This window comes from Oncorhynchus keta, chromosome 26 (assembly GCF_023373465.1).
Source record: "Oncorhynchus keta strain PuntledgeMale-10-30-2019 chromosome 26, Oket_V2, whole genome shotgun sequence".
NCBI classification, from domain to species: Eukaryota; Metazoa; Chordata; class Actinopteri; order Salmoniformes; family Salmonidae; genus Oncorhynchus; species Oncorhynchus keta.
Window position 1 is genome coordinate 34,694,575 of NC_068446.1, and position 12,451 is coordinate 34,707,025.

At 39.4% G+C, this 12,451-nt stretch overlaps 1 protein-coding gene across 1 annotated transcript; it reads right to left on the reverse strand.

The window, feature by feature from the left end:
* Positions 1 to 6,055: 6,055 nt before the first annotated feature.
* Positions 6,056 to 9,519, reverse strand: LOC118359307 (fez family zinc finger protein 1-like). Its single transcript, XM_035737789.2, has 4 exons — positions 8,341 to 9,519; positions 8,105 to 8,239; positions 7,610 to 7,742; positions 6,056 to 7,319 (listed from the first exon to the last, which is right to left on the reverse strand). The coding sequence occupies exons 1-4, from the start codon at positions 9,133 to 9,135 to the stop codon at positions 7,066 to 7,068; spliced, it is 1,317 nt and encodes a 438-aa protein (XP_035593682.1). The 5' UTR covers positions 9,136 to 9,519; the 3' UTR covers positions 6,056 to 7,065.
* Between the last annotated feature and the right edge of the window lie 2,932 nt (positions 9,520 to 12,451).

A 12,451-nucleotide genomic window follows, 5' to 3' on the forward strand; every position in this document is an offset into this window, starting at 1 on the left:
CATTACCGCCACCTACTGTACTGGAGTGTGGGCAAGAGCCGGGGAGAAACTGAATCCTTCCTGCCAGCCCCGTTGCTCTTAAAAAATATAACAAAATACTTGAGACTATATCTAATGACGTTCTACTCAATATACTGTAGCAACCCACAGAGACAGCTGTGTGTTATGAGTTATGCTGTTCATTTGGGGAGAGGAGCACTGCAAGTTTAAGACCATGCTTAGCCATTGTTCCCTCTCTTATGTTTGGTCTTAACAAGAGATGGTCACTGTTGTTTTATACTGTGATCCTTGATTTATTTGGTGTAGGCAATGGCCAAACAGTAGCCTGTATTGAGTTGGGTTGATAAACCGTGAATTCATAAACTCAATCCTCTGTCTGGACATTTGTTCATTTATGATCTAGCCAGGTCATTACAATACTCTTTAAACTCATTTCCTGTATCCCCTTCTCCCTCACTAGATCTCAGCCTCTCTCTTTCCTTCTGATACTGCTCACACTGTAGCAATACAGTACATGCTGCACAGTCTCTGTTTCCTGGCAATAATCATAATTTCCTGTTGGATGCTTTCCTTTCAAAATTAAGGACTTATTCAACTGGCTGTGTCCCACCCTTAATCTTGTAAAAATATTCTGTCCCTTCCTGCCATCCTCCCTGAATTTCCTCTGTACTTGAAATATATGCCCGCCCTTAGTATCTCTATTCCACTGCTCCTGCCATCTCTGCACCATCACTGTCCATATCAGGCTTTTTGCCTCTGCCTTGCTCATTGAAACTACAACATCAACATCCCCACTTCCAAGTGCTTCTTTAGCAAGAACATCAACTGTCTCGTTCCCCCCCACCCCCACATGGGCTGGGACCCAAATAAATCTTAACTGTGTACCCATCTGTCTAATCCTGCCATGGGTTTGTAGCACCTCATAAAGCAGGTCCTGTCTACTACGTGACCTAAAGGACTGGAGACTCATCAACACTGCACATGAATCAGAGCAAATAACTACTCTGGCTTGTCTGTCTGGCTTGACTTCCTCCATCCACTGCAAGGCCAGATGATTTGCTGTATATATATCCTGCACTACAAATGCTGACCCAGTACGTCCTGTCCTTGGATCTTTTTAACCATCTGTGTAAATGGCCACAAAATCCTGATACCCAGTATCCAAACATATCAGATGGATCAACACCCTCCCTGTCTTTCTGTAGTCTCTCTACGCTTCTAGATCAACTACTGGAGGTGGGAATAGCCATAGTGGGTTCACAGGAATAGCTACCATTAGACTAAACTCCCTTCCATACAGTCCCATCTCCTTCACTTGGGAATTACCCACCCACTCAAAGCTTGTGTTCTGTCTTCGGTCATGTTCCCAGCATGCCTGTAAAATCAATTTTTCAGGATGAGACACCCCATGTCCCTGTAGGCTGACCCAATAATTAATTGCCAGCTGTTGTCTCCTAATCTGCAATGGCATTGCTCCCATCTCCACCTGTAGTGCAGCCACTGGGGATGTCCGAAAAGCCCCACTACATATTCTGAGTCCTTGTCCTTGTATGACATCTAGCCTTTCCAATGATGTCCGGGCTGCCGAACCATACGCTATAATGCCATAGTCTATTACAGAGCAGATCAATGCAACATACATGGTCCTCAATGAGGAACGTCCAGCCCCCCACTCCTTCCCCGTCAGACAGTGCATCACATTTAGCACCTTCTTACATTTTCCCAACACTCTCTCAATGTGTTTTGCCCAGGTTAGTCTAGTGTCAAAGTATACCCCAAGGAACCTGAAGGCCCTCACCCTCTCCAAGTTTCTCCCATATAAGCTCAAGCATACCTCATCTCCCACCTTCCCCCTGTTAAAGAACACTGTGAGTTTTCTTTACAGAGAACCTGAATCCCCACATGAATGACCACCACTCTACCTCATAAATTGCTTCCTGTACCTTCATGACTATGTATGGCACATTTCTTCCATAAGGGCCCATCATCTGCAAATATCGACCTCCCAATATCGGTATGTAACCTGAAAGTAAACATCATTGATCATGATTGAGAACAACAGAGGACTAATAACGATCCCCTGTGGTATGTCATTATGCACCAGCCTGATAGAGACTTCCCCACCCTCACCTGGATAAACCTTCCAAACAGGAAATATTTTATCCAGTTGTATGTTCTTCCTCCTACCCCCATAATATCAAGCTTGATTAACAATCCCTCCTTCCACATCATATCATACACCTTCTCCACATCAAAAAAAAAAGACAGCTACAACAGTCTCATCCTTCACCTGAGCCTTCCTGACCTCTGCTTCTAAGCAGAGTAGTGGGTCCATAGTTCCTCTACCGTTCCCACTCTGATGTGACGATACTAGACCGCTGCTCTCCAGGAAGTAAGTTAGCCTCTCCGTAATCATGTTCCATAATCTTACATACATATTATGTTAAAGCTATTGGCCAATAGCTTGTTGGCCTCATTGGGTCCTTCCTTGGCTTCCGGATTGGTTCTCCCCACTGTACATATTACCTCAACTAACAGGTGCCCCCGCACATTGACTCTGTACCCGTACCCCCCTGTAAATAGTCTTACTATTGATATTTTACTGTTGTTCTTTAAGTACTTGTTACATTTATTTCTTATTCAGATTTTTTTTAAACTGCATTGTTGGTTAGAGGCTTGTAAGTAAGCATTTCAGTGTAAGGTCTACCTACACCTGTTGTATTCGCCGCATGTGACTAATACAATTTGATTTTAAGTACTTTTGGGTGTCATGGAAAATGTATGGAGTAAAAAGTACATCATTTTCTTTAGGAATGTAGTGAAGAAAAAGTAAAAGTTGTCAAAAATATAAGTAGTAAAGTAAAGTACAGATACCCCCCCAAAAAAATTAAGTAAAAATACTTTCAAGTACTACTTAAGTGCTTTGCACCATACCTAGATACCAGAGTGAGGTCCAAGTCAAACTCTTTCATTGCGGCTACATCAATCCATCATTCAGGCACACCAGATCTTTCATTTCTATCAGATTTTACATCACTTGGCCATTCCCCCCAAGTGATGGACCACATTAGAAAGTACTTTGTTTGAGCCTGTAATCGAACCAACAAATGCTGATGCTCCAGATACTCAACTAGTCTAAAGAAGGCCAGTTTTATTGCTTCTTTAGTCAGAACACCAGTTTTCAGCTGTGCTAACATAATTGCGAAAGGGTTTTCTCATGATCAATTAGCCTTTTAAATTGATAAACTTGGATTAGCTAACACAACGTGCCATTGGAGCACAGGAGGGATGGTTGCTGATAATGGGCCTCGGTACGCCTATGTAGATATTCCACCCAAAAAACCTGCCATTTCCAGCTACAATAGTCATTTACAAAATAAACAATGTCTACACTGTATTTCTGATCAATTTTATGTTATTTTAATTTACATTTTTTTTGCTTTTCTTTCAAAAACAAGGACATTTCTAAGTGACCCCAAACTTTTGAACGGAAGTGTATATTATTTAACTTCTCCATTAATATAACTGATGGTAGGCCTTTCAAATTATATGAAATATGAAAATAAATACATTAGTCAATAACAAGAATATTTAAGCAATAAGACCAAAGGGGTTGTGGTATATGGCCAACATACCACAGCTAAGAGCTGTTCTTATCCATGACGCAACGCAGAGTGGCTGGACACAGCCCTTAGCCGTGGCATATTGGCCATATATCACAAACCCCGGAGGTTCCTTATTGCTATTATAAACTGGTTACCAACATAATTAGAGCAGTGAAAATAAATATTTTGTCTTTCCAGTGGTATACGATCTGATACCACAGCAGTCAGCCAATCAGTATTCAGGGCTCGATGCACCCAGTTTTTAAAATAGAAGAGAGCATTTCCTTTGTAGTCCATTTGGTTAGAACCGTAATTACTTTATTTTCTGCCTTTCCCCTTACATCCCGAGAAACACAAGTGTTGAGAGGCACATGCTGGATAGAGAGCAATTTGGTGTTAAATGCCTTGATTAAGGGCACAACTGCAGTGGTTTGTATAGGATCATTCACTGTCCACCTTTAGGGCTATATCTGGTAACAGACAAAGTCAGTGATATTGACAGATATTTTTTTCACAATTCATGACACACTTGCCCACAAATGAAGTGCAAACCTGGACATACAGTGCATTCGGAATGTATTCAAACTCCTTCACTTTTTTCACGTTACAGCCTTATTCTAAAATGGATTAAATCGTTTTTTTCCCTTGATCAATCTACACACAATACCCCATAATGACAAAGCAAAAACATATTAAAAATAAAACTGAAATATCACATTTACGTTAGTATTCAGACCCTTTACTCAGTACGTTGTTGAAGCAGCTTCGGCAGGGATTACAGCCTTGAGTCTTCTTGGGTATGACACTACAAGCTTGGCACACCTGTATTTGGAGAATTTCTCCCTTTCCTCTCTGCAGATCCTCTCAAGCTCTATCAGCTTGGATGGTGAGCGTTGCTGCACAGCTATTTTCAGGTCTCTCCAGAGATGTTCGATCGGGTTCACGTCCGGGCTCTGGCTGGTCCACTCAAGGACATTCAGAGCTCAATCTTGGTTTCATCAGACCAGAGAAATATTGTTTCCCTTGGCAAACTCCAAACGGGCTGTCATGTGCCTTACTAAGGAGTGGCTTATTTCTAGCCACTTTACCATAAAGGCCTGATTTGTGGAGTGCTACAGAGATGGTTGTCATTTTGGAAGGTTCTCCCATCTCCATAGTGGAACTCTGGAGAGCTGTCACCTAGGCCCTTTTCCCCCAATTGCTCAGCTTGCTCAAAATGTCTGCAGCATTGAAGGTCCCCAAAAACACAGTGGCCTCCATCATTCTTAAATGGAAGAAGTTTGGAACCACCAAGACTCTTTCTAGAGCTTGGAAGAGTAACTCTGGAGCGATGTCAGAGTGACCATCGGGTTCTTGGTCACCTCAGTTTGCTCAAAATGTCTTGGTGGTTCCACATTTCTTCAATTTAAGAATGATGTGTTCTTGGGGACCTTCAATGCTGCAGACATTTTCCCAGATCTGTGCCTCGACACAATCCTGTCTCGGAGCTCTACGGACAATTCCTTCCACCTCATGGCTTGGTTTTTGCTCTGACATGCACTGTCAACTGTGGGACCTTAAATAGACAGGTGTGTGCCTTTCCAAATCATGTCCCATCAATTGAATTTACACAAGGTGGACTTGAGTCATGTTGTAAAAACATCTCAAGGATGATAAATGGAAACAGGATGCACCTGAGCTCAAGTTCGAGTCAGCAAAGGGTCTGAATACTTATGGAAATAAGGTATATATAAAAAAAAAGGTATATACATTTGCAAACATTTCTTAAAAACTGTTTTCACTTTGTCATCATGGGGTATTGTGTATAATTTGATGAGGATTTGTTTTATTCAATCCATTTTAGAATAAGTCTGTAATGTAACAAAATGTGGAAAAAGTCAAGGGGTCTGACTACTTTCCGAATGCACTGTTAACCTGAATGCATGGAAGTCGTTTCAGGTTGGAATCCTGAGCCTGCATTACTTTGGATTGTTAGTGAGAGGCAAGGTCAGGTAATGCCTCTCAGTGCAATGCAAATTAGAACATTTTCCCTAATAAAACAAAGTTTAACATTTTGCCAAGATGTTCGCAGTTGAATCGTATTTGCAGAAGAATTTTGTTTCATTGTAGCCTATTTGGCTACAAGGGTCAACAGGTAGACTCGTATTTCTCAATACTGTCCACAAGAGGGGGTAGCTGTCCTAAAGATTAAGGCTATAGCTTTCCTAGCCGACATGCATAACATTTCATGCAAGCCTACACCCCTGAGGCTATAGAAGTGTTTTCCTACATTTACACCTCACAATTATGGTAAGATCCTTAGTCAAAGGCAAAAAAATTTAACGGATGATGATGATGATTATTATCAAAAGACTTCCCTTTACCATCACGGGAATCGTTTGGCCCATGTATGTCCATTTCTAAATAATGTTTTATGGAATTCCTTTTTCTTAAACATGTCAGACACAATATGACATATACACAGTTTCATTTTATTGTCATTATTTTCATTTCATAACTTACATTATTTAGTATGTGCCTATACGTGTCAAATACGTAGTTTTTTTGCAAATCTTTCAAAACTTTCAGTGTTGGGGAAGCTAGTCAGAAAATATAGTTTACCAAGCTACCAATTACTTAAGTTAAGCTACACTAAAGCTGCCCTTAAGTTAAATGTAGTTTACTTAACTGAAGTTACTTTGAAAAAGTAGTTCACTACATCCAACCTACTTTGTGAAAAACTATCATATGTAAATCTGAAATGCATGTCATGCGCTACAAATTGCAAGAAGGGATCACATTGGGGTTAACAAAATGTGTAATTTAGCCTATTAAACACAAAAACGATGTTTCAAGTGAGACTTAAACCGATCTGTTGGCAAAAAAGGAAATGATTGCCTACTTCAACCATATTTTATTTTAGCAAAAAAAGTAGTGTGTAGTTCCAGTAGTTAGCTACAAAATGAGTTAATTAACTACGTAAAACACTACATAGATTTGAATTTAGGTCAACTACCTCCAAGTTTATGCAAAATGTAGTTAAATAGTTTAACTACATGAAATTCGCTATTCCCCAACACTGAAAACTTTGCATATACACAAATGTTGGCAAATCATGTAACTTTAGCAAGGGCATCATACAAAATGGGGTAGGCTACCACACTCATCACAACAAAAAATAATTTGTATATAGTCTTCAATTATTCTCTTAAATTATTTGTGTTACAATTTCAAATAAATATTGACATTTTACAGTAATCCTGAGATTTAAAGAAAACAACAGTGTAATGACATTATAATGTAAAATTCAAGGAAAATATGTACTAATAGAATGGTCCTGTAAGTCGCTCTGGATAAGAGCGTCTGCTAAATGACTCAAATGTAAATGTCCACAACATCTTCTAAACTCGCACGCTTATTTCCAGATTTGAGCAAATAAGCGTAAAGGCGCAACGGCTGGCGTTTTAGCTCCGGAACTTTTTTAGTGTGTTTCGCCTGTGACGAGAGTGGCAGTGGATTTGGAGCCAGAGAGATCATGTAGTTTTCGGATGTGCTTTTTCAGGTCAAAGTTCCGGCAGAATCCCTTGCCGCAAGTCGGGCACGTGAATGGCTTCTTGTCATTGTGCGTGTGCATGTGGAACGTCAGGTTGTACACTTGGTGGAAGGCCTTGTTGCAGATGTTACACTTGAACTGTTTCTCGCCGCTATGCGTCAATTTGTGGTTCTTGTAGTTACCTTGAAAAGCAATGTAAAAAATAACGTGGATGTCAACAATATTGTAAAGAGTCAGTGCCACAGTTAGTTGTCAATCCCATTTTAAGCCAAGTCATACATTAAGCCATGCATTCATTGTATATTTAGTCTGAGTTGAAATTAGCAACATACATTTAGTTCTGAACGGAATCAATATATTTTTCTCAAAGCAGAATAAATCATATTACATCCAGATATTGCAAAGAAATAATCGCATAATAGAAATAATCATATAATCCAAAACACTTGAATAGATTAACATTCTTCCTCACCTTTTTGATGAAATCCTTTACCGCAGAACTCACAGATGAAGGGTTTGTAACCTGCATGGATTCGTGTGTGTGTGTTAAGAGTTGAACTCCGGTTGAACGCTTTTCCACACTGGTTGCATTTATGAGGCTTTTCCTGTGAAGGGCATATGTAGAAACAAATGTGATTTTAGAAACGTATTATTTGGGATCCAACGAAAACTGTACAGTAAAATTGGTAAATAGAATAAACAACGCTATATACTTTTCAATAAGATTGTGTATATAGGACTACAAGTGAACGTTAAAAATGCTATACAGTTCAACACCAGGCCACAATATGAATATAGCCTGAAATACAATCATGGCATTGATGCGTTGTTCTATAACATTTTCCAAAGATGTAGCCCTATTTTGTGTTTTTTTTTTATATAGCTTAAACAAATAGAACATTGCGTAATTGTGAACGGCTTTGGGTATGATGATGACGATGATGATGATGATGATTGAATAGAATACCTGAGTATGAATAATTTTGTGGCGACAAAGGGTGCTTGCTTGTCGAAATCCCTTGCCGCATACTTTGCAGACGAATGGTCTCGCTCCGGTGTGCACGGGCATGTGGCGCGTTAAATTGTAGTGGGCATTGAACACCTGTGAATAGAAATATATATAATTATACAATTACTATTATTGTTTAAATCAAACAGGCCGTAAGGCAGAGACCACCACATGTACGAAATGTGTATTCTTACCTTTCCGCAAACCTCGCAGGTGAATACTTTGGGTTTGCCGCTTGCGCAAGCACTGTTCAATTTGGAAGAGCCCTTGAATAGTTTGTCGGATAGAATCTGTGCGCTCTCTTTCATGTAGTGATGGAGTTGAGTTTGGGAAATGTCTTTAAATGCAACTCCGGATGGGTATCTGTCTGTGCAGTGAGACACTTTATTTTTCTCCGCGAGAAAAGCTCTCTGGCGTGCATGTTGCAGCGGCGTGTTGAGAAAGTAGGAGGCCATGGGGTGGATGTTTACGATGCTGGCCGGGGGTGGGCACGCACTCTCCCCGCAGTTCAGGTAGCAGACGGCCCCCATGGCATGAAAAGACGACTGGTTCACCACCCGCGGTCGAAAGAGTTTGTATTGTCCCACCGACGGGCTCACATCTGGTTGTTCGTTCTTATAGTTCAAGCCAATGCCCACCAACTCATTTGAATTATATGAGGAAGCCTCAAATTGACTCGTATCCAATCCATTAATATTTAGTTTATGACCCGGTTCGTATGCCAGTGGCACGAATGGTATCATGCAATGTAGTGATGATGAAGTCATGTTGAGAGCTTGCTTCGGGTCTGCTTCAGGCCTACCCACCGGAGTGTGATGGAATAGGTTGGGGAACGGTATCGACTTTGGCTCGGGCGTCCTGGCCATAATCCGTTCGATCGAAAAAGCGAGAGGCTTGGTGGGGGTGATCATCTTTCCGCCTGCAGTCAAGTTTTCAGAAGCCGAGGGGGAGCCGAAAATTCCCGCTGAGTGGTAGAGCGTACTGTCCATGACTTTCAAAACGACACCTTTTGGAAAGCCAGGTTAGAGCTCCTTTTGTAGATACCTTTGATTCCTTCTCACTGCCCCGCTAGAAAGGACATCATTCGGCGCACTCTGGGTCGACGCCCCCTCACTGTTCCCGTTTACGTTGATTCTGGACAATCAGCACTTATGTCTTGCGGGACTGCTCAATATGTCGTGTTGAGTCAATAGAGCCAAAACCTCACCAATCGTTACCATCTAAGAAGAAAAAGTAGATAATTGCTAAATTCTCTTCCATCAATTCTCCACTTGTGGCCCCTCTACTACTGCTATGGGTGCGTGTGTCACCCGCGTCGCGAATGAGGTGTTCTTTAGTGGCCAGTCTTGTTCAACTGTAAAGTGTTTGGCAAATCTGAGGTCCCCTTGTGGCTTCATGTGACATCATTTGAAAACGCACAAGACGACGGGCGCTGTGTGGGGTCAGAGGATGTCAGCATTTGACATATTTTTTCGCTCATCATATACAGTATGTGTGGTTACCTGTATGCTATTTTACGCATGCAACAATATAAAATAATAGGCATTTGTTTTACAAATGGGTGATTGCAATATGGGCGTATCCATATTATGCTAATCATATAGGCTATTCAAGGACATGTATTTAATAATAGATTAGACAGTAGTAGAATTATACTCTCTATAGGCCTACAATACCTCAATAGCACATACATCCAAATAAAACATTTGGTGTCCAAACCTCTATAGCAATTCACTAATAAGACAAACTACTATTAAGAACACATTACTATCTAATCTTAATTATAGTCGATCAATTTTGACAAAAGGCTAGGATACAACGCTACATGCTGTGATCAAGGGCCTTTGGTGCTTGTCTTAAATTATAGGCCTTTACATTTTGGGTACTGAATATAGACTTCAGTATTTACATAAAACACAAAGTTAATTTAAGTAGAACTATTCATTTTTTAGTCAGTCTGCCAGTATACACGAGGGAGCTCAAGGTGAGCCATAGAGATCTTATTAAATTAATAATTGTTCTAATTCTATGCTGAGAACGGTGTCCTATGTGTTATACCAAACCCACCAAAGCTGGTGTGACTGCGGGAGTGTGCACGCCGTGAGTGGTGAGCTCCATAAGTGCCTCAAGGACTATAGAGAGTTTGAGCAATCAAGAGAGGTGTACCCTACTTTGTGTCAGAGCAATGACTACTCTCGCAAATATAGAGTAATGAAAGCTTGTACCCTGTTCCGGGCGAAGTCACATTGGTAATACGGTGGAACGTTTCATCTGGGCGTATCCAGACGGATGCTCAATGACAATCATGACAATAAGAAAAGGTAAATATGCGCATTGATTGAACATTTCTTTAGTGACAGCAATCTTTATTCAGACTTCGGTCTACAGTGTTAGATTTCTTTCAGTTGAAATAAAAAAAATATAGGCTACATTGAGAAATGAATGAAGGAATTTCACCGACTATAAGAGATCGGCCTATAAATAGATATACAATAAAATATTGACGTTTTTTCTTCTAATATAAGTAGCACTAAAAGTAACAATACATTATCATTATTATTATTGCATAATTATTGGAGTAATGATTAGTGTTATTAAAAATATATACAATATTGTCGAAATTCATAAGTGACTATATTTTAAGTTGATTTCTTGGTTAAAAAGTTAGCTGTTTGGTGTTAAATAGCCTATAGCTTTAAGAGATTTAGCGGGATGCATTCTTGCTGCTGGAATTTCTTTCTGTTGAAGATTTTGGAGACCTGACTGAAACCCATATGGCTTGGCTTGCTATTCATTAATGCGGTGGGATTTAGACCCATACATCTTTCATACAATTATACATTTTGCGTCATTAGTTGAATGACGTTTAAATCTTGTATAATTACACCAAATTTGGGTTTAAATTTGCGTTAATCCCGTGCTTTATTTTCCTTAAATTCTTAGTCTATGGCATGAAGAGAATACGATACTGCTCACTTGTATTGCAAGGATCATTTAGGTAAATCAATGAGGACGCAGCTCAGGTATAAACGTTGATGTACAATAATAGACTAATAATAATAATAATAACAGGCTAGTAATAATACTACTACTAACAATAATATCAACAAGAATAATACGTCTAAGTATAGACCGATAAATGTTTTCAGCCAATAGGCCTACATGGTTCACCATTATCATTAGGCCTATTATTAATCTCAATGCATAAGTATGATTAAAAATAGCATATATTAGATATTATTTACCTGTCCTGTTACGCTAAACGTTATTGAATCATTGCTAAAATAAATGACACTTCACCAATATAATGTAAGGTTAGACATATATGCTGAAAGCCACATTATTATCAGATGTGTAAGGAAAATTAATAGGCATAACGGCAGGAGTACCTTCCTTTTTAATATGGGAAAGAATCGTTTCTGTTGTGGAAATGCATTGCTCCGGACCAATACTAGCCTATAGGCCTATTTAAAAAAAAAAAATAAAAACCTCCTTCGGTAGACTCCTATTAGTTATTTGAAAATGAACCCATATTGCTTATAGTCTTTCCTATAATGTAGCAGTGTAGCCCAATTCACATTGCCTTATGATTCTTTTTTAGCAAAAAAACATTGGACCTAGGCTGATTTAAGCCTTCACAAATTATAATACTGCCTCAATCATCAACTAACCGATCATTAACTAATGTGTAATTAGATTTAGTCAGTAATGAATGGCCTACATATTGGGATATTCTGATTGGTTAAATCCACAGCAGAATGACGTGATGCTAGCGGAGACATAGACGGACGTGAGCAGAGGTTGCATGATGCTCACTTCTCCCCATCACTTGCATTTATTTTGAAAAGATGTAAACTCCACGAAAACACACTGTGTGTGTGTCATGTTGTATAGTCTGGCCATGATAAAATTGAACAGACGATTCGTTGAAATGAAGTTGTCATGTCGCAATAAATTTACCAGTTCTGAAATTCAGATAATTTTGAGAACAAAACAAAATAGCTATTTGGCTTTATTCAATATTAAGCCCTATACTAACAAAACGAAAAACTGATGGCAAATAGTTTGTCACAATTTGTATATTAGGTAAGGGTATATGATTTTTGAAGAAAACTAGTTAAATGTTTATATATTTAGCTTTACTCAATTGTTTGTTTTTGTTGTGATTTAAGTATTTTAGCAAACAATGTATAGCTTTAAAATAGGTAGATTTCCCCAGCTCTGTCCATCAACTTAACAGTAAAAGGGCCCTTATTACAGATTGGGTTGTTAACATAGTTTATGGAGAAATTCAAGACACCATGA

Excerpts from the sequence above, each read along its gene's own strand:
- LOC118359307 (XM_035737789.2), bottom strand. The coding sequence starts at position 9,135 with ATGGACAGTACGCTCTACCACTCAGCGGGAATTTTCGGCTCCCCCTCG. Across the intron at positions 8,240-8,340 it reads CCTGCGAGGTTTGCGGAAAG|GTGTTCAATGCCCACTACAA; the intron begins GTAAGAATACAC and ends TTCTATTCACAG. Across the intron at positions 7,320-7,609 it reads TAAAGGATTTCATCAAAAAG|GTAACTACAAGAACCACAAA; the intron begins GTGAGGAAGAAT and ends TTGCTTTTCAAG.